The sequence below is a fragment of the Fistularia commersonii genome, chromosome 19, assembly GCF_037954325.1.
Source record: "Fistularia commersonii isolate RoL2024-O1a breed Wild chromosome 19, RoL_Fcom_v1.0, whole genome shotgun sequence".
Lineage (NCBI taxonomy): Eukaryota > Metazoa > Chordata > Actinopteri > Syngnathiformes > Fistulariidae > Fistularia > Fistularia commersonii.
The window spans coordinates 15,578,929-15,605,282 of NC_141302.1; the positions used below are offsets into that span (position 1 = coordinate 15,578,929).

A 26,354-nucleotide genomic window follows, 5' to 3' on the forward strand; every position below is an offset into this window, starting at 1 on the left:
GATGCAGCTCTGCCTCCAGGGACGAAACAAACCATTTCCAAAATGCCTTTAAAAGCATTTTTGGCACGTCACGGGCCCCCGAAAAAAGCAAAAATCCTGCAGGAAATGGAGCGCATGCGTCCATCCCTGATTCCGGTATCCCATAAGTGGTTTCAGAAGAAGCATGGGGACGAGGCTGACATTGACTTGAGGGTTGATCTTAAGGATTCACAGTAAATCTCCCCGGCAGCTTTTCAGCTCTAATGCAGGGCCTTTGGTTGCCTTAGTTGAATTCTTGTGCCTGGGTTCAATTGATGTCGTTTCAGCAGATTTCCAATTTAAACATGTATTCGCAAAAAAACCCCAAAAACTGGAGATTCTGATTTCTCAGTTGACAGAAGGTGATGAGATGCTTTTAAGACACTCCATCCATTACATGCAAAATTATTTCATTCAAATGTACTGCGGTGTCGACTTGCAGTGATTTGCTTATCTTATTTATTTTATTTATCTTATTTTATTTCATTTTACTTTTTTTTTCAATTTAGTTTTTACATATTTTCTTTCAATTTATTTATTTTTTTTCATTTTCCTGCCATATCCCTCGGCCCAACAGAACAAACCATGTTTAGGATGAGTGACAAGAAAAGTCAGGACAAACAGGCGGATGCTGATAATGAAATAGCCACCTCTTAATGTGGAAAGCGTCCATGAACTGTTGAGTATCACACTGGAAAGTCACACTGCCGTGACTGGCATCTCCTCATATCATTACTGGGAAACGGGCAAAAAGTTATTTGACTTGATAAGAGTTACTAATTTATAGAGATCAATTAATATTATTCAATTATTATTATTATTATTATTATTATTATTATTATTATAATCATAGTAGTATTATTGGTTAATGTGATTTTATTTTATTTTACATTATTTAAGGATATATCATTATTATTATAATTATTTTTGTTATTACAACTGTCCTACTTACTGTTATTATTGTTACATTTATTATTTTTTTTGCAGTTGCTTTGAGAAATTACTTTTTCTCAAAATACATCAATTAATAAATCAGTATAATGACATAAAACTAAATATATATTAAATAATACAAAGATGGATATTTTATAAATTGTGGTGAAATAACATAGAAATAATGTTTTAACCCCTATATATATATATATATATATATATATATATAGGGCGATATCTAGGCTGGTTGTGAATCACAGGGCCAAACATGGAGAAATACACCCATTCACATACCTGGACAAACTTGGGTCTCCAGTGAACCCCCTGCCTGTTCTGAGGGCAGTGGCAGGAACAGTCACACAGGAGAACATGCAAACTCCTCTCAGGTGGATTCCCACCAACCAACTTCTAATAGTATCTTGATATTTTTCAAAAACTGCCTTTCGCCATATCCCTCATATTAATGTGTCCCTTTTATGGACAACAAACACGCAAATGTTGGAACCTCTCCGAAAGGATGCACCTTCTCCTGCACCTGCTTCCATCTTCTCCATCATCTAAGTTGTGACCTTTCCCTGGTTTGCCGTGCATCCGAGAACCACCCAGACTATGGCCAAGCTCCTCTGGCCGGAGATCACACTTTTTTATCGGGAGGGAGGGGCGTGCGCACCCACACACACACACACACACACACACACACACATACAACCACACTTGTCTCCTTTGATTCCATAAACACTGCCTTTGTGTCACCTGTTCTCACCCTCACCAGTGTGTGTCAGTGTATCGCATTGTGCCGGGGAGGGTTTCTGTGAGTGTGTGTGTGTGTGTGTGTGTGTGTGTGTGCGTGTGCGTGTGTATGTGTGTGTCCATGTGTGTGTGTTGACATCGATGCCGACAACCCATTTGAGCCTCTGCATCTTCTTTGTCTCCTTATTTGGAAAGGAAGGAAGAACACACACTCCAACACCTTCACACACACATACACACAGCCAAGACAACCTTATTTTTGTGGCCGGGGTTGCAAAGAGTGAGTCAAAAAAAGGTGTTTTTTTCCCGGATTTGTTGCATCATCGCTGTCTACCAGCAGCGCCAGGCGGCTGAAGCGCCACCATGTTGTCTCTTGGGATTTGTGAACATATGGTGGACGCTCTGCATGAGAGGGATGTTAATGGATTAATATCGTTGTGGAAAAAGACTGAACGTGTGAAACAACTAAATCAGTGCTGTTTATTCGGGCCTTTTCAACTATATTATTTGCGGTAGATTTATTTTATTTATTTCTATTTTTTGTGTCTGCATGGGGTTCCTCAGGATTCTCCGGGTTCCTCCTACAGTCCAAACATATGCAGGAACGTGACTGGAGACTCTCAGTTGCAAAGTCGTGTGAATAAGAAGGGGGAGAGCGACGGCACGGCTTAGTCCCGCCTCTCGACCAATGACAACAGTGACAGGCTCCGCCCCTTCGCCACCACACAAGTGCCCTTCGCCGCCACACAAGTGGTCTTGATGAATGAGTAGATGGATGGATGAATGATGAATTCATGAATGAATAAAAACACATTTTTACAACAGTTAAAGACTTTTCAAGTCACCGCTTCCTGCTGTTCGATGACCTGAGGTCACGTTTGAGGGTCCGTCACATTCAGGGCATTTTATTTTATTTTATTTTATTTAGAGAACCCAAAAGACCAGAACCTCAGGATTGTTTTTTAAAATACTCCTGAAACACACTTTATCCGATTTGTATGCCCACTCCTACGCTGTAAATTGATTTAAAAAACTAAAATCCATGACTCCACACATTTCCAAATTAGAAAAAAAACTAATAATGAAAAAATGCTTTATACTTTTCCCTTTCCTCCTTTGGACACGCTTCAAGAGAATGACTCATCTTCTTCTTCTGCAAAAAATAAGGAAATTGTGGATGGTAAATATTAGGACGTGAGAACAAACCTCATTGGGTTCCATGTTTGTTGTTGGTTTAACTAGTTTCTTACGTAACATTGCCGGGAAGGAATAAGCATTAACATGCTGTTGACCCCAACAGTGTCATGTGTTGCAGAGGGATGTGAGGTTCCTCCAGTGTGGACCTCGCACCCCCTGCTCCAGCTGGACACATGGACCAGCCTCCTCCCTTCAGAGGAGAAGCACCGCGCACTCCTCATTACGACGTACGGAAATTAAAAAAACCTCAATGTTTTAGCGGCACGGCTGAATAATAGACACTGGAGTCTGTGGAGTCCTGCTGTGCATTTGGGGGATTTGTTTAACAATGTAAATTAAATACATTTATTGATCGTTCATCACAAGCATAAATTATTTTAGGCATTTAAGGTAAATAAATGAATTAAATAATTTCCTCTTAAAACACAAAATTGAAATAGATCAAGACGTATGGATGAAAAAACACTAAAATGATAAAAGAATGATAATTCGAAATAAATGAGAAATGCAATGGAAAAAAATAGCATAGAAAATCATAGATTCATTAATAAATAATGACAAAATAAATTAATAAATTAAAAAAAGATAATAATTTACGGACGTAGAGAGAGAGGATATGAAGATAGTTGGTGTGAGAGAGGAAGATACAGAGAATAGGGTTAGATGGAGAGAGTTGACTCGCTGTGGCGACTCCTGACGGGAAAAGCGGAAAGAATAAGAAGAAGAAGAAAAAAAGATAATAATAACATTTCTGTCACAACCGCATTCATTCTTCCAGTGCAGTATACTTTATGTTGTGTGCATACCACAGCTTCTGCATCAAGATGTTTAAGAGTAAAACAGGTGAAATTGTTGCTACCTCTGCCTGATCTGCTCACTTTAGGTGGTTGTTTACTTCCACTCCTCGGTCCGGAGCCCAGACGGCCTACGGTCCAAAGAGCGCTCTCTCTTCCCGCGGCCATTTTAGACAGCAGCGCTCCTTAGCCTTTCCGTGATCCTCTCTGTTCTCACACACTCAGGAGAAGAAAAGGAAAATGCAAACTTTTACCCCCCCTCCGTCCACGGTGTACACTCCGCCCCGGCCGTCTTTCATCATCCCCTTCCTCCCCCCCTTTCCCCCCAGCAACACCACCTCTTCGCAGACCGCCTTGTCACGCTGCGATAATTAGTCAGCACCGAAATAATACAGCCGCGAGAAAAACAACAAGAGCCGAGCAGAGGTCTTTGCTCCGCAGGGACGGGGGAGGAGGAGGGAGCGTGGAGAGAGACCATTTCAAATGGTTATCAGCGGATTGTTAGATAATGGAAGTGTCAGGTAGCTTTGTGTGTGTGTGTGTGTGTGTTCACTTAAAAAACACTGCATGTCTTGGTCCTTTATCAGGCTTGTGTGTGTGCCGCAATGAAAAACCCTGATGGAATCACCAACACAAGCATTTGTGAATAGTTGGGATTGTGATTAATAAAGAAAAAATATAGCTGCTGTGGATTTTTCCTTGTTTTACCATGGACGGTTTGGTATTTTCTGGACAAATGGAGGCACATCGGCGATTCTTGTCGTATTTTTTGCCATTAGACATTTCATCAGAGTGAAAGCGGAGGCTGTTGGTGGCCCCGGGGAAACATGGGTGGAGGATGGAGAGAATAAGATTCCCTGCGGAAGCCACGAACAAATGGGACATTGATTTTGACGGGAACGGCCCACATGCACATACGTGGAATCACAAATCTGAATAAGTGCATTTGTGCTTTTTTTTTCTTTTTCTTTTTTGACCATTCAAGGTCAAAATGTAGTATCACTGGAATAAAGAATGGGTTATGGCGGCCACATAATAAAATAAAATGAACCAACAGCTACAATAAAATAAAATAAAATAAAATAAAATAAAATAAAATAAAATAAAATAAAATAAAATAAAATAAGAACAGAAATGTCAAGTTCATTGTAAAGACATGGCATGAACATTACACAGGGAATAGCACAGATGATGACACTGAGTATAAATATCACAACAGCTACTTTTATCTAATAATTTGGTTATTTATTTATTGTCTTTTTTGCTTATTTCAATTGTAGCTGATATTGCAGCTCAATGTATTATTTTTCTACTTTTTTTTGTCTGTTGATCTTTATTTTATCTATTTTATCTATTAGTCACAGCATTTTAGCTCTTAGAAATATTAAAAACAGGTAATTCTTCAGTTGGAAAACAGGACAAAAAATAATAAATGAATAAATAGATAAAGAAGTAAATCCAAGGGCATGAAGTAGGTTATTTGGAGATTCTCCATGCTCCATACATGTGAACAAGTGAAGGGTTGTCACCCTCACAACAGGGTGAGTGCAGGGTAAGCCGTGGATATGATGAATGAATGAATGAATGAATGGAAGAATAAATGAATGATGAAGCGGTACAAATATTTCCAGCATTTAACTTGATTAATGATTTTAATATGACCGGAGCTGGACTGCCTCAGCAATAATAAATAAAATACAACATAACAATATTAATTATTATTATTATTATTGTTATTGTCGTTATTATCATCATTATTGATGAAACAGTCAAATGTATTTGATAACAGTAGAAAAATTTAACACAAAAAAATACATAAAGGAAAATGATGAACATAGGATCCAGTTCATAGTTATATTAACACGCATATAATAATGTAACATTGTTATATCAACATATGCACCTAGCTTGCAGTGACTTGGAGGAATAAATACATTTAAATGCTTGTTGTAGTTGTGAATACTGTACATCCACAAACAAGTGTGGCCTATATTTGTACACACATATTTACTTATCTATTTATTTTTAGATACATTTACTTTTAGCCAGTGTGCTAAATCATCTGAAAATTATGGTACTCGCTAGAAGTGACATGCATATTCTACAGCTGTTACACGTAGCGTGGTATGTACACAGAGATTCCATGTTTTAATATGTATATACTTTCCAGGTGTGATCAACCCATCAGCTGAGAGTGGTGTCGCACCGCCCCTTATGTTACAGTTCAAACTTAAAAAAATGTTTTTTTATTTAAATACCACCTATGGGTTGGGGAGGATTTTTTTGACTGAAAAAAACACAAAAAAAACAGTGTCGAGGCGAACTCGCTTTGACGGGGAGATCTGAGGATTTTCTTTTGTGGCAGCGGTGGTTGTACTGACAGCATCATCAACACAAAGTTTGTCGGCCCCCTGCCCTCCCCCACCGGCCCCCGGTAATTTGAATTCAATTCAAGCTGAACCGCGGGCATCCGAAAACCACGACGGCTGGTTGGATTAACATTTCAAAGGGGTGAGCGCACCAGTGCCACTGCTAAACATGACTTTGTGATCATTTATTCACTGACAGAAACAGTTTCCCCTTCTCTCCTCATTTTGTTGCCATCAATCACGTCTCGCTCACACGACTGTATACGAGTAAACTTGTTTAGAAGTACAAATTCATACCCCGGCTGCTCTTTGTGGCTAAACAGTGAGGAAATGCTATGTTCGGGGTCATGCCGGACTGTATCCCTTGACTGTGTCTTCTTGGTTTGTTTCACAGCCGGGACAACGTACATCTTCGGGCGAGGCGGAGCCCTCATCACGTACACCTGGCCGGCCAACGACCGGCCGAGCACGCGGGCAGACCGGCTGGCGGTGGGCTTCAGCACGCAGCTAAGGGAGGCCATCCTGGTCAGGGTAGAAAGCGCCAAGGGACTGGGAGACTACCTGGAGCTGCACATAGTAAGACTCCTTTTTCTGAAATATTCCTTTGTTCGCTGGGGGTCGAAACAACAGGGGGGGCGTTTATAAAAGCAACGAAGAGACTTGCGTGAGCTGCAGTATGAGTGGCCGTCGGGGAGATGGAGCCAGAAAAGGATTTGGAGCTTCTTAGAAGATTCACTACATGGGGACAAACAGGAGGGAAGGGTGAATTATTGAACAGACTGTGGAGGGTGCATCAAGAATATATGGTACATATACATTTAGGTAACATGGAGTCAGGAAAGGAGAATGAGGCTACGAGAAAGGAGCAAAGACCAGAGGCATTGGTGATGAAACTGCTAGGCTTTTGGAGGTTATTTACTGTGATCCAATAAATAACAGAGCAAAAGAGGAAAGTTGGGAAGGTCATCACCCTTTGGAAGGTTTCTTAATCAACACAAAAGGGCTTACCTTCAGGACTTGAATGGAGAAATAGATTTGAGCTCCCTTCTTGCTTCCTAATTGGACGAACCACTGACGTACAGATCAAGATCCAGGAGCAAGCGGTTGCTAAACAAAGGCATGAACGGAGAAGATAGCTGTCAGACCATTTGGTAGACAATCCGACACTGGGTTAGGGAAAGGGAAGTAAGAAGTCAAACTTAAGGGTCAGGAATAGCTTGTGGAGGAACAGCTTAAGCAAACAGCAAGGCTAGATTGGGCACAATTGAGAAGAGGGAGGCTTTGTCTGCCTACTTGTCTTACTATCACATCTGAGCTTACAGTTTGCAAACATTTAGCCAATAACTCAAAGGTTAATAGCCCAGTTCCGTCTCTTTATTCATTCATTTGACGTCAAACTGGCCTCACTGCTGCTTGAGTTGTTTTCTATTGTGGCACTGAAGGTCACTCACAAGCCTTGTTCATTGACGATGCTCATCTGTGATGAACAGTAAAGTGCATACATGTGTCAACACAGACTCTCCTTGTTAATCGGATGTTTTAAGTCAATATTTTAGAAATGCAGGGGGTCCTCAACGTACGTCAGAATTCCTTTCCAACGGCATTATGTAACGTTATTTGACCGTAAGTCAGAGGTCACATACGGGAAAAAGGTTGGAAGGCACGAAGTTTCGAAAAAATAAACGCATGTCGCACAATCCAACACGGCGTACAACCAGCAAATGTAAACAAAGCCTTCTTCCTTGTATTGCAAAGCATAACAGCGTCTTCGACCGCTCAGCAGGCCAACTAGTTCCCGCATGAAATTCGTTTGTACACCGCAAACGCTGAATGTTGCGATGAAAGAACAGGACTTCCTTAATAAATTCACGGGGGCCATGGATGGAACCACCAAATGCCAATGGACATCTTGAACATCCCTCAGACATCCCTCTGAATGTCTGTATACAAGAATACAAGCATATTTTGACTAATTAAAACCATAATTAAGTGCAATAGCAACAACTTATTTTCGTTTTGGCTGCTTCCTTCAGGGGTCACCACAGCGAATCAACCTCCTCCATCCAACCCTCTTCTCTGTATTCTTCTCTCTCACACCAACTAACTTCATATCCTCTCACTACATCCAGAAATCTCTTTGGTCGTCATCCAGACCTCTAACTCCAACATCTGTCCACCAATATATTTACCATCCCTCCTCTGTACATGACCCAACCATCTCAATCTGGCTTCTCTGACATGTGCTGTCCCTCTGATGGCCTCATTCCTGATCCAATCTATCCACATTAATCCCAAAGAGCACCTCCTCATCTTCAGCTCTGCTTCCTGTCTTTTCCTCTCACTACTGTCCCCAAACAACAGCACCAACAACTCTGGCGTTAAAGTATACATCTTCATTGGCATTCAAACACAGCAGCATAGAGAGAGATTGCTTTTTCTGGTTCCATTTGCTGCCGGAGAGCCGTCTTGTTTCTGGAATCCGGTTCGAGGAGAACCTTCAATTCCGCTCGTATTTCGTTTTCGTAAGTGAGTCATCGGGCGTCTAACCTACGGGAGCAGGTCCCTCTACTTTGCCTGCGCCTCTCACCCGCGGTCCCTCATCACTCATTCGCTTGCCTTTGCTCCCTTCAAGTGCGTGCTCTTTTCTCCATCTAACTTCTGCATCTCATTTAGCCACTCATTCCCTCATGTCTCGCCCCGTTCATTCTGTCTCTCACTCCCTCGCACACTCACATCAGTGCTTCTGACACGCCGGCCCGGCTCTTCTGCTCCCATTGCAATTACATTTCATTTGCTGCCGTTCCTCCCGAGTCGCTCCCCTAAATGACTCTTTTCAGCCCATGTTGGGTGTTTGGGTCCTGTTAATTATGCCCGCCTCTGTTTGAGGGAAGAGGCGCAGACGAATTAGACTGGGAAACCTATGAGCCGTAGCCTTATATCGTCCTACCTGATCGGGAGCCTCATGGACCCGATCGAGATACAAAATAGCTTCGGTTTTAGGCAGTGATGGTGGTCGTGATTAGCGAAAACCTTCGTCCAATGGATTTATTAATCCCGATCCCGTTTTGCCGGCTGCCTCCCATTCATGGGAGCATTGAATTTTAAAATGGCCTTCATGGATACGGCTATCGACCTCCATTTCTAATCATTTTTTTGGTCTTTCAATGAGGAATGGGAGCTGATTGTTACCAGCTTGGATTCATGATAACATGTGATGGAATGAAGCACACGTTGTAGTGTATTGCAGCGTAGTAGGCATATGATGTACGCAATTATATTACATAGAGCTGGAGGTATCTGTTTTATCTGTACCCTTCAAGATTCCTCTCCACATCTGGTTTGGGGTTTAGAAGACACTGAACAAGAAGTACCATATATTGCCAATACAGTTGTTTACATAGTGAGCCATCTTGCTACAATGAAGAATGTTCCCGCCCTCACCTTGAGGGTAACAAAGCGTTTTACACCAGATTGCATTCACCCATTCACAAGCGCACTCACACATTAGTGGTGACAGGGTTGCCATGCCAGACAATAACACTGCCTTAGGGAGCAGATCGAGGCTCTATGTCTTTCCCAGGATGATGCATTCAGGCAGGGCTATTGAGCCGCTAACTATCCAATTGGGGCGGCGCCTGCTCTACCCCGGTAGCCCCACCTACAGCTGCCCCTTTAAATAGTTAAAAAAAGGCATCTTATTGGCCCGTATCCCACCCTCTCTATCCATTGCCGATCCTTGCTGCTCGTCATCCGTGTCATCGTATTGCGGTTATTTCCCCCAGCGAATGTCACATATTCACCCTCAACTCTAACACCAGTGTAATTCTTGGATTCGGACACTGGCTGCATGAGCACAGTGTAAACACTGTAGCCCGTTTGCAGCATCCGCAAAACATAAATCAAACTTGAAAGGGTTTAAATTGCCTTATCGCAACCTTCCACTAAGCCGAATGGACTCATGTTTCTTATCTCACTTGGACTAACATCTCCTTCCCAGTCCTCCTGCCACCCTTATGTGCTGATCTTTCATGCCGCTTCTGTCTCTTCACCTGACAGAGGGTGAGCCATCACTCATGACATCTTGCTGACATCCTGTCATCAGTCCTGAAGGGGGGTGGTGGGTAATGTTCATGTTGCGCGAATAAGATTTGCTGAATCTGCTGACACGATTAGGTTTTTGAAAAAAAAAATAGCTGTCCTGACGAGACCTTGTTCCTTGTGCTAATTATTTACCGCGGGTGTTCGAAAGTGCCGAAAACTTTGCCGTTGACATTTTGGGAGTAGTAAATTAGAAAGTTTTGAAATTCATTGTCTGGAAAATGCCATTGGAATGAATCATCTTTGACGAGACCAAACATGAGCGTGAATCACCCCGGTGCACCGCAGCGTTGCTCGGCTGTTTATAAAGACTCCCTTTCATCCAGGTCAAGGTGTACCAAGTACTAATGAATCAAAACACAGCTTTAAATCCCTTCCATAGAATTAATTTGGCAGCGGGGAGTCACTCGGAGGGAGCTCAGATGGATTTTAATCACCTACAGAACATGAATGCCGAAGAATAGACCACAGAATTCAGAGCTACATGAAGCAACCTAGCCAAACTTTATCGTTACAACTAAGATACGTCAAGAACTGACTGCGATCTAGACAACCGAGGACCTACATGGCCACTTTCAGAAACATTTGTCTCGCTGTGCCCAACCTTGAGTTCTTCCATTTTGCGAAACCCAGGGAGCAAATGGATGTGGAGCTCAAAAAAAAAAAAAAAAAAAACACATTTGATGGTCAATGCTTTCAAAGTCAGTTCATGGAAAAAAAAAGGCTCACATTGACCAATGATGCCTTGCCTGATGTGACGCCATCAGCCCTCTGCCTTGAACTGCTCAGGGTAAATTAGTAAAACACATCCAGAGTCACTGTTCGTCTCTTGCTGAGTGAAAGCATGGATTAGCAGACTATTACCCCGCCTAAAACTCAATTGGCAATGATGGTTCAAAAATGTGACTCATTTCCAATCCCAACCCTTTTTCTTCTGCATGTAGTTTCAAAAGGATAAATTTCACCGGTTAATACGTTTGAAACTCAACATTTCCCCATTTATTTGCCACAAAGGAGGGGAACAAAAACAGTTTTTTGGGTATTTTCAAATTGTTAAGTCAATAATAAAAGAGTTTTGAGCTAATATCTTTATAAGGTGACAGTGGTGGTTGGTACCAGCAGGCTTGGAAGGGCTGGCACGGTGGCGCATGGTTAGCGCTCCTGCCTCGCAACAAGAAGGTCCCTAGTTGGACTCTGATAGGAGACTTTTCTGTGCGGAGTCTTCATGTTGTTGTGGGTTTCCTGCAGTTTCTCTGGTTTCTGCCCAAAAATGTGCAGGAGGTTACTTGGAGAACCCTGATGTATGGTTGTATGTCTCTACTGACTGTCATTCCAGGGTGACACCCCGAATCCCAAATGCAAGATAAGAAAACAGAGAATGAATCGCTTAACTGGTATTTCACACTTTTGGGGGGAAGGCATGGCAAACAGCAGAATAGGAGCTGACCCCAATCCAATCTAAGTCCAACGGTTAGGTTGGACCCAATATGATTATCACCCTAAGTTTCTGTATTGATGCAAATAAGCTGCTGCCCATAGTTGTATAATCTAGGTCACACGTGCTGTTATATGGCACAGATGTGGCCCTGATGTAATGAGGCAGATTTTACTCAAGGTAAGGTCAAGAGATATGTAGGCCAGATGTGGCCCATATGTAATGAGCCGGTTTTGACTCGGGCCAGATGTGGGTCATGTTGTACCTGTGCCTCACCACAGGCGCCCACCACATCAGCCATTAGTCAATGCCATCATTCAAAGGCAAATAAGGGCTAGAAGACCTAAACTAAATTCCCTTGCAGGCTTATTTTGTCAAAACATCCCGGTCACCCAAATGCTGTGCCCTTGTTTTGGCCCTTTAGAGTTAGCCTCTTCTTTCGGTATGCTCCTCTTGCAGCACTGAAAATTAAGTCCATTTGATTCACTGCACTTCGTTTACATTCAACCAGCAACCCCTGCACCTGCAAACAGAAAGAACAACCAAATTAAAGGACCACCATGTACAATCCGGTTTATTTGAGCATAAAAATATAAATGAACTCCATGAGGCCAGTGACATCTAATGTCTGATGACCCTCTTCACCGAGAGCAGTTCTGGACCACTCTGTTTAAAATGATTTTACGAAACAACAACCTTGCGGAACTCGCAAACACACAGACGTTGCACATATCTTAGTTAAATTTGGGTGGCCTTCTGCCTCGGCCAGCTGGGGGTAGATAGACAGGTAGAAAGCAAGGGTGTGGTAGAGACAGAGGGGTGGTATGAGGGTTGGGGGTGATCTCATACTAATAATAACAACAGTGCTCACAGTGGTCAGTAGTAAAGGTTTCACTAGCCAAACCACAGTCGCAGATCAAGCCACACCCCCTGGGCACCGGCGAAAGAATCAATGAGATCAGAAAAGGTGATCAGTTTGCAAAATGGCTAATGGAGTCAAGTAAGAAAGGCAACCTAGCTTTTAGGCATGGAATATAAATCTCAACACTGGCAGTGAATTAGCTCTCACGACATGTGTTGGGAACAAATAAACACAACAGATGTAGACTCAAGGTGCTGCCCAGCCCCAACACACACGCTCATATACACACACTTTCACTGTAAGTGCCTTGGGTGGAAAATTCAGTGAATGAAGGGCAGAGGCATGAGAGGAAGACGGTTGATAGCTAAATCTCACCTCTGTGACTCCCGGGGAAAGGTAGATGTCCTTGCAGGACCTTGAAGCCTAGCAATAAAAAAACAGAGGAATTTTCTCGAGAACATTTTATAGATTTATAAATCAAAAGATTACAGAAGCAAAAAGCAGCTTTTTCGTATGTAAATTTCAGCCGTATTATGTGTTAAAAAACATATTTTTCTTTGATAATTCAGACAAATATCTCAGCACAGCCTCTGAAGGCAGTGCTGCTTTTCATCAAGCCGAGTCCAAACACATTCCCGGGACGGAACTGTGTCCAGGTGCGAGAAAAAAATCGGACTTCGGTGATTTAGTGTGCCCAGCCGCTCGCAGGCGGGTGTTTAGTCTTGTGCCGTGTTAGTTTTTCGGTCTTGGGTCATTTAGCTTTGTCCCCCGCCTGCCAAAAAGCAGCGGTTTTACTCTTCCGGCCTGTTTCCTGATTCAAACATTTAGATTTTGGCTATCATTTTAAACACCATGCGTCCGCCAGTACCTCGATCTGAAAACAGTAAACTTATCTGGTTATCTAACGGTTAAGGTATGGGCATTGCATGAAGATTGATAGACTTCAGTCTTTTTCAAACATTATGAAAATCAACCAGATGCCAGATAAACTTTGCATTGCATGGTACTGTAAGAGGGTACTTTATTAACGTATACATTTGTCTCTTTATTTGATATATACATACATACATCATTTTAATTATTTATCAATTATATCAATCAATGTGTTTCATTTTATTTATTGATCAATAGATTATTGTTTTTTTGTTTGTTATTTTATATATTTATATACTTATCTTAATGTATTTATTTACTTAAATTTGATGTTATCAATTTATAGGTCAATTAAATTAAATATAATTTGATATATGTTTTATATCAATGTTTATACCAACGTTTGCTTGATTGGTTTGTTTCATTAATTAATTAACTGTTGTTTATTCTTGATTAGCATATTTATGTATTTCTTACCAAAGATGTTTAACTCCAGGCGAGCCAAGCAAAAGCGTAGCGGCCAAAAATTAGTGTTTATTTGCTGAGAGATGACTCACTGATTAGAGAAGCGAAATATCTGAGCCATTCTCTTCATGAAGCCACTCATGAAGTTTCTGAGCAGCTTGACAGATGGCCGGCTAAAGTTTCGGATGTTTGGATGCAGCTTGCAAATTAGGACGCGTGCAATTTTTCATAGTATACATATTTATTTATTTATTGAAGGGGGTGTCTGTTTTTATTTATCACTAACACGCTTCCCACATTCATTATCTCCGCAGCTGGGATGTTGTCGTTTTAACTGCTCCGTGGCGAGTGCCCCATCTGCGGCGACAGGCCGGTGCTCGGCGCTCTGAGGGGCGGCGGCGGGGGAGGGGGGTTCTCTAGAACCTCCATCACTCGCTGTCCATGTAGCATTAAATAAGGGCTGCCTCTGATTACCCGTCGGGGAGCTATTCCTCAGCGCCATGCTGTACTTTTCCCATGGGCACGCCAGGAGGGGGGGGCAATAACTTCTCCTCTTGACCCCACCCTTGCCCCTCTTTCACAAAGACAAATGCTTGTCTGTTAGCGGTGGAGAGACGGCGCCCCCTGGAGATTACAGCAGCTCTTCAGTTTCTCGAACCTCCTCAGGAACTGAGCTGAATTTTTCTGCATTCGAACCTCAATTCCTGGAAACATTTTAGCTCCTGCTCCCAGGTAGGGCCCTTGTATGGTTCCACAGGACCTCCACTGACATAGGTGCTTGGTGGAACTCATAAGCCAGACCCATGACCGGATACTTCTTGTTGACCCCAGAGCGCCAATTTTAAAAGAATCTTCCACCGTCACCGATCAGCTCATTTCGTGACACAATATGGATAGAAGCAGCGGGAAAGGTAGCGACAATGCGGTTCGAATTCTTCTAGCCTGCTACACCCCAAAGTGGTTTCCAGGGCTCAGAGAGGAGGTACAGTTAGCGAATGGCTAACTCTAGACATAGAGATAAGCTAAAAACACTTCAACCGTCAGCTACTCCATGATTCCACCTCCATGTTGTTCATGTCCTCTTCCTCTTCTTCTTCTTCATTGGCTAGTTCTTCAGGTGCATGTCGTAGATTCTAGCGCCACACAGTTCCTTACTCCTATCCAAAAGAAACAGGAATACAAAAGAAACAGGCTCCCCAGGAGGAGGCTATTTCTTGGAACCAAATTGATGCTGGATAGTTCTTAGAACTCTTGTGACTGAAAGCGGCTCATGTCAAGGAAAAGGAGCGATTTCATAACCGGAGATTCGTTCATACAGTCAATCATTATCTATAATTCCAATCTTGCACTCGGGGTTGCAGGAGCTGGAGCTATCTCAGCTCTCATTCCCCTGTCTGGGAAGGTCTCCAAGTCTGTGGAGGTTCTCAGTCATCCAGGTCCTGGTCGATTCTTGTCAAAATCCTAAGCTGAATCTCAGGTAGCAGCTGGACTTTATTTTCTTCCAATGAAGATGTTTCACATCTCATCCAAGGGGCTTCTTCAGCTCAAAAAGCCTTCAGTTCCTTTTGAAAATCAAGTCCAGTTGCTACAAGAAGAAGACAAGAACTAGAGTCGGCAATGCATGTTTTTGGACTGTCTGGGGATACAAGATGTAAATAACCGTTCCCAGGTGCCACAACTTATCAGTCCTGAATTTTTATTATTTTTTTACGCCGGCGCATGTTTAATTACAGGGCGGAAAATGGGATCTGACACTAGGCTAAGCTGAGTTTCAGAAAAAATAATTAAAAAAAAAGAACAGCTCAGCGTCAGATAGAGGCAGATGGTGATGTGGATAAAACTGTCAGAGGGAGGCAGATGCTTTCATCCCCGTTCCGCCAGACCCCTGGTGGTGCATGCAAACGCGCACGGCCACATACAGTAACCCAGATAGCTAATGGTGGCGTGTAGACAATCAAGCCATGAACACGCCTTGCAAGATTACCTTTGTTATTTCCTTATTTATAACTCCTCCCCGACGTTCACGTCTCAAATAGGTGTCACTCCCGCGACCCGCCCTCCTCCATCTTGTCGAAAGGAAAAAACCCCAGGAGGATGGGGGTTGTGAAGCGTGGCGAAGGAGAACAAGGGAGGCGTCGCTTGATGAATGCAGGTGCCTTATAAAGGGGAGCGCTGGGTTACCGTTGGTAACGAGATCCAGAGGTCCGGTTGGGTTCGGTTGGATCTTCTCCCAAGCCTGTGGGATCCCGGTGATTAGTTTGTCTCCTTCCTGGAAGCCAGAAACAGGGACTCATTCTTGTGAGCTACCTGAGTTGTATCTTCTGAAAACCAAAACCAAAAATTCATTTGGGGAAAAAAAGCAAACTATAGTGTTCCTTTCCAGACCCTGGAAGACCATAATAAGCTCTGACAGTCACTGAAAGTCAAAAGAGATGAACATGGCTTTATCCTATCTGCAGCGCTGTGGTGCAATGGCAGGCGCTTCCACCTCACAGGAAGAAGTCAGACCACTTTCTTTTCTGAGTTTCTTCGTGGACTTCCTTCGGTGAGGCTTCATCTAATTAGAGGAAAAAAAAACAAAATCAATAAAGAACTAAGTAAATAAAAACAATAATTTAGTTAACAGGATGGTCGCAGCTATCCGGACCGCTTGTAGGTCAGTGTTCTCGGCCTCAAACTAGCCATGTATCTTGTGAGAGCAAAGTGACGCATGAACTCCACGGATCAATAAGCTATTAGGGACCAAAAGAGCGGGTCTGTCTGGACGGGCTCTGCCGTACCTTTAATAATTACTTGGGAGGCCCAAAGTGCAGCTGGGCCTTTCTGCCTGCCTTCTCCATACCCTCCACACTTCCACCCTTGAGCCATCTTTGAATTTCCCTACATTTGCACACAAATTATGATATCAGCATTAGCACACATTAACAGACACTTGTTGGCCGTGTGTTTCTTAATTTCACATTATTTCTTCTGACGCCCTGGACCTTGTGGAGATGTCCCCTCGTTTTGGCTTAAACTCTAATCTCTAAGACATGCATTTCAAATCATTCGAGTGGGTGTCGAGAACTTCTGGAGATTAAAGTTCGACTGAGATGGTCTGGACCTGAACAGAGGAAGGATGAAGGAAATCTAGAGGAGGACCAGAGAAGAGATTTATGGATGGCTGCATGAGGGAGAGGAGAAGGTTAGATGGAGGCAGATCATTGACTGTGGTGATCCCTGAAGGGAAGAAGAAGAAGGAGGTCTAGTAAAGACCGAGCTGATGATGGGCTGACATTTGTACGCTAAAGGTCAACCTCTCAATCCAGATCTGCCTGAGGTCCATTTGGCAGAAAAGACCCCGGACACTTTCTCTTAAATAACATTTGATTTGCTTTCATTCTCAATGAATTGTGTTTTGTATGAATTGTGTGTGTTTATGTGTGTGTGCGTGTGTATGTGTCTAGTTTCATTGTGATCTCAATGTATGCCAACCTTCACCGCATTGACAACATTGACGCATTGAAACATAATCTATCAAATCACAGCGAGTGGGCGAGGCAAACGTCGCAGAGGATTTATTTATTGTATTTTTATTTTTTTTCTTAGCAGTGAGACTGATGTAGCGGTTGACAGAGTAAACCCACGCATAGAATAAGTCGTCTAAACATATCTAGCACTTTCACACCTCGCCGTTTCATGGATGGAATAGATGAACAGCATTCATCCGTTCATTCAGAGATGCCCAAAGAGCCAACAAGGCCATTGGGAGAAGGTCAGAAGGTTGATGGTTTGATTCCCGGCTCATCCTGTCTGCATGCTGAAGTGTCACCAAGCAACACACCCAAACCCCAATGTGCTCCTGAGTGTACGCGCCATGTCAGGCAGATCAGGGTGTGATTATCTGGTGTAGAGCATTTAAGTGTCTAAAAGGTGTCAAAAAGCTGGATAAGTGGAGACCACATGGACATGCAGGGGGGAATGGAACCGCCAATTCCCAACAAAACTGGGTGTAATATGAAATGGGGAAAGAATCAATAGGCAAGGAAAATTAAAAGAATCATGAGATAAATGAATACATGGGAAAATTAAATTGTACAGTGCTTTCATCAGAGGAGTTTGGGCAGAAGGTCCCTGTTTGGATTCCCACAGGGGACTTTTCAATGTGGAGTCTCCATGTTCTCCCTGTGTCTGTGTGGGGTTCCTACAGGTTCTCCAGGCTCTTTCCACAATCCAAACACATGCAGGGGGTTCACTGGAAACCCTACATTGTCCTATACGTCCTATATGATGTGTAAATGGGAGGGTTAATAGATGTATGTCTCTATGTCATGGGTGCCCACACTGTTTTGGCTAGCGAGCTCTTTTTGAAATAGCTACGTTGAAATGATCTATGAGCAATAAAAATGATATATTTATATACTGAGTATACTTTATATTTAGAATAAATATTGTTTCCCTTGCATTACAACATGTATGGCACAACACAATGATTTACATTTTCGGCCATCACCTTACTCTGATGCCTTGCACTGAGTGGAATCAGTCAGGGTTGCATGGTAATCGTAGTCGCCGATCGCCTCAAACACTCCTCCAAATGATCAGCAGCCATGTTGGAACGGGATTGAAATCAAGATCTCTGATTGGCTGTGCTGTATGTCAATCAAGTGTCTCAGAACCGGGTTGGGCATCCCTGCTCCACATGATTCCTGACTGAGTGAATGGTTGGAGCATCTCTATATGACGTGTGAATGAGAGAGTGAATGTTGATCCCTGAATGACAGAGTAAATGAATGTCATGAATGTCCCTTCATTTGCATTCAGATTAATCTCCACCTACAGTGCTAGCCCTGCTCCCTCCTGCCTGACAGTCCTCCTCAAGCGGCGTGCTCGTTTCCTGTCTGAAATCCCAAGTGCGTGTGCGTGTGTGTGTGTGTGTGTGTGTGTGTGTGTGTGTGTGTGTGTGTGTGTGTGCGTCACCTGGAACGGTCTCATTAAAACTTTCCTCCCGCGTGATCAACTCACAATGCTGACGCACGCGTCCTCAAACAAACACCAATGTCCCACGGTGTTTGTGAGTGAACTCCTAATTTTGCCCCAACCCCCCCCGTTCGACTGTGTGCTATAATTGTCTACTGAGCATCTCTGAAAGCCGCCTATTAACATTTAATCTAATACTTTTTGGACTCGGGCTGAACAGATTTCTCTCTTCATCCATAATTCATTCTTGCCCTTTGCCGTAAAACTTTGACTATCGACTTCGCTTGAAACGAAGGTTTGACGTTTTTAATGCACTTATTTATGTTTTTGCTCGCGGCCCACTAATATGAGATCAGCGAGCGTTCCGAATCACTTTTGGCCAATTCTTTTTTTTTTTTTGGGGGGGGGGGGGGTAGCAGCATTAGCGTAGGCAGAGGCCAATGCCGTCTGACAGCTTTGTGATGACTTGAAAAATATACTTTTTTTTTTCAAAATCAGCTTTGAACTTCTTCCCAAACTCTATCTGAAAATGCTGGTCAGCTTAAACATTGTAACCGAGTCTTTGTTGCGCTTATCTTGTTTACTCACTGACTTCCATGGATTTTTTTTTTAACCTCTAACACAATCAAACCCAAAGAATTGATTGAACAAAAAAAAAAAAGGCTTGGACAGAAGAACATTTAATTAGAGAAATGTTCTCGCAGGAAAATAGGATGGCTGGAGGATAATATCTTTATGGTCTGAAAACAGACGCAAAGCACTTGTGCATCTTCCAGAGCGGACGTCGTAATTTTCCGCGCCTGCCTTGTTGTTGACAGGACAGGAAGGGCCACTTCGTCAGCCAGCAATCACGTCGTTCCCAACCTCATCTGTGTTCGTAAATTCAGTCGGAATTCGAAGCAAAGCTCCTCTAAAAGCAGATGGTGTTGAGCCAAAATAAGAAGGATTACTCTGGTACCACATTTTCCTGTGTTCCTCGTAAATGCCATGACGAGTTAAAATCCATACAGCATTGAACATGTCAGTGTCTGATCAAGGAATAAAATCCTTGTCAACAATGTTCTATGCTCAGATGGCCATGAACGTACACGGCCGGTCAGCTGCCATTTGAAGATCCATCAGAGCAGAAGAGAGCACATGATTCTTAAAAACAGAGTCATGTTGGGTCTTGGGTCGTTCCATTCAGCCATCGGTTTCAGTGATATCCAAGCTAATCTTCTTTGTGTCACAGGTAACTTGACAAAATACAGCTTAAGGAGAAGATCATTCACCTTTCATTATCTAGACTGCTTGTCCAGCACGGATAGTTACAGCTATCATAGGGCGAGTGGCAGGTGGCCACACAGACCAGTCATCACTTGACCGCAATGCCACATCTAGAGATATTCAACCATTCACTCTCTCATTCAAACACGTGGACAAGGTAGGGTCTTCCACAGGTCCCAGGTTAGAATCAAAACAGGGTCCTTCCAGAAGAGCTAACCACAAGATCCATATTGTTTCCTGTCACACTTTCAAAGCAGTTCTGCATGCAGACAGCAACTTTGTGAAGACGAAATCCCTGCACACCAGACCATGCCTGAACAGCAGGAAGGTTGTAGTACACATGCTAGGACAGTAGTTGGCAGTGTGGTTTTCTAAAGAACCAAAACATTGACAAATATGGGTACTATAATGAGTGTAAGCTGGGAGTTACCCTGTACCACATAAGTGAACGTAGACTGGGAATCATGCCAGTGTAGGAAGTCCAGTGTATCTGTAGTACCCTGGAGTCCCTAACATACAGCATAGAATGCAACCCAAACAGACTTTTTCACAGTCTAATTGTCCAGTTTTCAGGAGCTGCAAACGCTGTTTTTGGAAGTTTTGCATTTGTGTCCAAATATTTTATCGTCCTCAGATCTCGAGCGGGCAACCAATCTGAACTTTCTTGTGATTAGATTACATCCACTATGATTTGACCTTTAATGGAAAGGTTAACACTCTGGGGCTCCATTAGCTGCTCTTGTCAGAGTCACACACAAAGCCAATCTGAGCCAGAACTAGAGAAAACATCAAAGCATACCAGAACTTTTCATTTTGCTGTCTTTCCCGTATGCCATCTCCTCCTCTTCCTCCTCGGCCGCTTTTCAGGTGGAATCCATCCCCGCAGATGTGGGAGGTCTCAGCTCTTTGCCTACCTTTCTTTCCCCGAAAGAACAAACTTAATTGTCAAGCTGACGATAAACGAAAAGCTTCGCCCCTGAGCTCTGTGAAATCCTGTCACAGAGACTCTCCAATGAATGTTGACTGCTGAATCTTTTATGCTCCGTCGCCCGACCGAGAAGTGCATCTAGGATTCGCTTGCCACGGCTGCTGCGCGCCTTTTCTCGATGGTCGGTTGCGTGTGATCGAGTCTCGTATGAAGTGACGCTGGCGTGTTCCGTATTGCTGCACAAACTCCCAGAACAAGCGAAGGGGGGGATATTCGAATTCCGATGAAAACACATTAATTTTTCACTATCAGAAAAGTGATTTCAGAAAGAAATGCAAATAAAAGAAATCCCTTCAACTGTCTGTCAATGATACATACAGTACATAAGCTAAATTTGACCAATCATGGATGAACCATGAGCAGTTGGCGGCCACTTAGCAGCACCGGGGGAGGAGTTAGGGGTTCAGTGTCTTCCTCAGCAAAAACTTTGACAGGCTTGGAGGGGCGCAGGAGTAGAACCAGGAATGGAGGGCGATCGCTTTAACCCCCTGTGCCACACTGTCCCCTGGATGCAGCCAGACGCCCCAGAGGTCCAAGTCACTTGATCTTCTTCTTCTCCTTTGGGTTGCTCCCTTCAGAGGTCTCCACAGCCAATCATCTGCCTCAATCGAACCCTCTCCTCTCCTCTACATCCTCTTCTCTCAGGCACACTAACTTCATCTTTCACTCCATCCATATATCTCCTTTCTGGTCTTCCTTGACCATCTCAGTCAGACTTTTATCTCCAGAACATCTAATATATGCTCTCACTCTAACGGACATCTCAACATCATCTCTGCTACCTCCGACTCTGCTTCCCTGCTTTCCTCTGGTGTCTCTGAATCAGGTACCATGGCTGGTCTCATCTCCATCTTCTACACCTTTCCTTCCATTCTGGCTGATCTTTCGTTACCCCTGACACTTTTCTACAGCCATTCCAACCTGCTTGCACCCAGTCCTTCACCTGCTGTTGACCGTTGAGCCTGGTACCTAAAATCCTCCACTGCAGCAGAGCAGGAAATTGAAAAGCTGATGTGTGGGTGGTGAATCAGAGGAGGTCCGCTTGTTCACCTGGGCTGAGGCTCAGAGCGTTGAGTCCCTGGGATCGGGTTGTTGGGGGAACAATTACAGTTGATCCCAGAAACTCCCTGGAGCCTTTTGGAAGTGGAGAAGCCTCTTGTATGCGAGGTGGAACCTCCTTCAGAAGAAAAAAACCCAATTACAACACTGATTGAGGAGGATCTGATTGACTTACAACCTTCACAGTCGCATAAATACTTTTCTAAATAGACACCGGTAATTATATTTGAATTTGTTTGATTGAACATGATCCTCAGCGGCACCTGCCAAGCCGACTACCGTCTGCTCCTTATCTTGCTACCGTCAGTCATGGTGACAACATGAACACGCTCACGTTTTGCAGCAGCTTGTTGAATCCTGCACTCGACTTCCCCGCCTTTACCTCTTCTTATAACAATCTGTGTGCCTGTCAGCTGGTAAGAAGATCTATATTCATCAGCCGGATCCGCTTTTTGTGCCAATTCTGTGACAGCGACGGCTCCGTGATGGAATATGAGGGAGGTGGGAGGAGGAAGGGGGGTTGGGAAATTCAACCTGCAAATGGATTCAGAGAAAGAAACAAAGGGCGCTTTTGTATTCCTTAAGCTGGAATCCTCGAAAAGTTTGTGAATCGAGAGCTAGAGAACCGATTGTTTCTTTTCGTGACATGTTTCTAAGTGAAAAAATAGAAGAAAATATGGGGAAAAAAGAATAACAAAAAGTTTGTCAGAAGAAGGAATATATTCATAGAAGCTGATAATAGAAACATCTTCAGCCTCTGTGATTCTGCCTGAGTCCTCCCGTCTCATTTACCCCCTCCCTAATCTTCGGGGGAAGTGAAGCCCCCAAGGGGGGAGCGTTAATGAGTGATTGAAGGATTGGTGCTACTGCTGAACTTCGGAGGAGGGAAGAAGAAGGGAAATTCATCATTCATTCATCGGCTGCTGCCATTAGGAATTAGGTTAACCGCTGTTTCTTCTGCTCAGTCCGGATGCGGGCGCGGAACGATCAGATGCAAGAACCGGCAACAGCCATTCGCCTGTATTTCACGGCTCGTCAGTTGTCCCTCTTTGAATTCTCTGTGTCGGAGCTCCTCGGCAAACGAAAAAGAGGTGCCATGGAGGCCACCGCCGTGAAAGAGACACGGAGAGAGACGGGTGAAAGAGACACGGAGAGTCACATCAGCTCCCTGTGAATTATGACCCAGATAACCGTCATAAAGGAGGTTTAAACGCCTCCGTGCTTGCACCACGGAGCGGCAACTTTCGAAGATAGCGCTTTCACAGGTTTACTATCACCAATGGTAACAATGCTGCCATATAAAGAGTCAACTAAACCATCGGTGGCAATTTTTTGTTCCGTGTAATGCCTGAGGACTCTCCAGGAATCAAACCACTACTTTCCCATGAACTATTAGCTAGATAACCGCCACGTAAGAGGGTTGAATGCTCCCACACGCATATCGCTGAATGCGAGCGGTAACCCATGGAGACTTGAATAGGGCTTTCATCCCCTTGCGGCAGTGCTGCCTTGCAAGGCGACAAGCATACAAGTGGAGTGACTTGAAGTTCGGTGTCTTGCCCAAGGACAGGAGGAGCCGTGAATCAAACCACCAACCCCTCAGTTGGAGGGACGTCCGCTGTAGCAACCGAGCCATAGAAGTGAAAGCTCCCGCTCCGATTGAAGGGGTCACACTCCCACGCTTTTTCTTTTCAACCTCCCTGCCCTCTGATTCATTTCACGTCTTTGTTTCTTAACTCCGCACCTGGCAACCGCACTCCTCTTCTCAAGGGGGATACAGTTTTGTACTTACAGGAACTGGCCTAAAAATGATATGCTGAATAAGTAACCTTGCGTCGGTGAGCTGATGCAGCAGAAGGCGGTTCGGTGAAAAGCAAAGCGTCGCCATTTGAATATAATCGGGGCGGAAACTGTGTCCACATAAAAGGAGAAAAGTGCTGACATTATTTCAGCCCGGGCTATGATTTGAAACATCTGGGACGTGGCCAGTTTAGCAAATCCATCACGGCAAAATAGAGCTTTTATCTTTTAATGTTCTTTTTTTTCCTGGTTTGTAAACCTAGACAACATCGGGGTCATGTAAAGATTCATTGGAGATTTTCCTAGCAATGGTTGACGCGTGGATCTTTCTGCTCCATCCTGTATTCAAAGCTTTTCTTTCTTTTTTTTTAATTTTTTTTGTCTGCGCTGCACAAAGCTGGGCCAACTTGAACAGGGGGAAAAAAAATGCTTTGCTCGCTGGAAGTCTTCCCATAGCAATTAGCAGAATCTACACGGCTGTTTGATTAATACACAGATGAAAATTAGCTTTTCGCGGCTCCTTTGTTCAGCCGGAGCCCGTTGCTAATTTTGCTCACTGTAACTATGACCTATTGGTGGTATTTCGGTTTCACCAATTTTTCTCGTAATCTATTTCCCTGCTACTGTAGCGTAGAAGAACCATGAACGCCGCGGGATTTGGCCCCTTTACTCGTCCCGCTTTCCCGGCAGTCTGAGCCGCGACGCAATCTTTGCTTAGTCAACTGCGGCGCGCGCATATGACGGACAGGGCCGGGACATCGAAGCCGACAGCAGCGATAATGAGAAAAAGCAATAGTTAAGGCAGAAGAGACCATTTCCCTGATGAATTAACAGCAATTGCTTACAGCGGCGTCTCCGAGGCCTTTCCACTCGCTGTCAGAAGGCAGATGGATTGAGCCCCAGTAATGCCTTTCACCAGATCCACTCTATCAAAAGCAAGCGGGTAGTTTGTCAGCGGCTGTAATGGTTTACATTGGTCTGTGTACAAATGCTGTAGATATATTACCGTCAGAGGAAATGAGATGGGTTACCAGCAGGCATCGCCGGCCAGCTGATCCTCGCACAGGAGGCTGCAACTCCATTCGCGCAACGAAAAAGACCCCGGGTGGTCTACTCACTGCGGCAATTAGCTGCACATCAGGCCTGGTAAATGTGCGATTCTCCAAGTGTCTCTGAACATTGAAATTCAGTTGATATTTTTTTTACAAGAATTTATTAAACCCTTGCAGGAAATTATTCTCTGAATTTAACCTATGGTGGATGAACCATGAGCACTTGGCAGCCACTTAGCAGGCACCTGCGGTGCAGTTGGGGGTTCGCTGTCTTGCTCAACAACACTTCGACAGGCTAGGAGGCTCGAACCAGGATTGATCTGCTCCAAGGACTTGATTTTTGATTCTTGACTCAAGGATGACCCACCTCGTAGCAGGAAGGTTCCCGGTTGAAATCCGACTGCGGGCCTTTCTTTCTTATAGTCTCCATGTTCTCTCCGGGTTCTCTGGTTTCCGCCCACAGTCCAAAAACAAGCTCTGTCCGAGCGGGTGAACAGGTGATTGAAAGGTCGTATCTCCCTACATGATCTGAGGAAGGTTGTATGTTTCTATGAATGCTTGTATGTCTCTAAATGAGGTATGAATGAGTGAGTAAATGCTTGGACAACTCTACATGATGTCTAAATGAGAGAGCGAATGTTCTGTCTTTTTATGAGGTGTGAATTAAAGAGTAAATGTTGAATGTCCCTCTATGATGAGTGGAAGGTCGTACTATACTACAAGTGAGTGTGCGCGTTAATAGTTGCATGCCCCTATATGTGCAGCTGTGATCGACCTGCAACCAGTCCAGATTGAACCCTACCTCTCGCCCAACTACAATTGGCTCCAGCACCCCTGCGACACTGACTGCAGGATAAACAGCATCGATCTTCAACTTCTGTCGGCTTTTTCCTTCAGGAGTTGCCACAGTGAATCAACTTTCTCCATCTAATCCTATTCTTTGTATCCTCCTCTCTCCCAACACCTACCTTCATATCCTCTCACTACGTCCATAAATCTTCTCTTTGGTCTTCCTCGAGACCTCCTGTCTGGCAGCTTCAATTCCACCATCCATCTACCAATATATTCACTATACCTCCTCTGTACATGACCGAACCATCTCAGCCTGGCTTCTCTGAGCTTCTCTCCAAATCATCTAACATGTGCTGTTCCTCTGAAAGACTCATTCCTGATCCTATCCATCCTGGTCACTCCCAAAGAGAACCTCAACATCTTCATCTCTGCGACCTCTAGTTCTGCCTCCTGTCTTTTGGTCATTGGAACTGCTTCTAGTCCATACAGCATCGCTGGTCTCACCACTGTCTTGTACACCTTTCCTTTTATTCTGGCTGATAGTCTTCTATCACATAGTAACCCTGACACTTTTTTCCACCCATTCCAACCTGCTTGGACCCATCTCTTTACCCCTTTTCCACACTCTCTGTTGCTCTGGACTG

The 26,354-nt window shown here is 43.9% G+C and overlaps 1 protein-coding gene across 8 annotated transcripts in view; it reads left to right on the forward strand.

Moving 5' to 3' along the window:
* nrxn2b (neurexin 2b) overlaps positions 1 to 26,354 on the forward strand; it is a 749,542-nt gene that overhangs the window by 610,843 nt on the left and 112,345 nt on the right. For all 8 annotated transcript variants that reach the window (XM_086165979.1, XM_086165985.1, XM_086165983.1 and 5 more), the window contains one exon: positions 6,456 to 6,637. In XM_086165979.1, the coding sequence (XP_086022105.1) occupies positions 6,456 to 6,637 (182 nt within the window). The remainder of the gene's footprint in view (positions 1 to 6,455; positions 6,638 to 26,354) is intronic.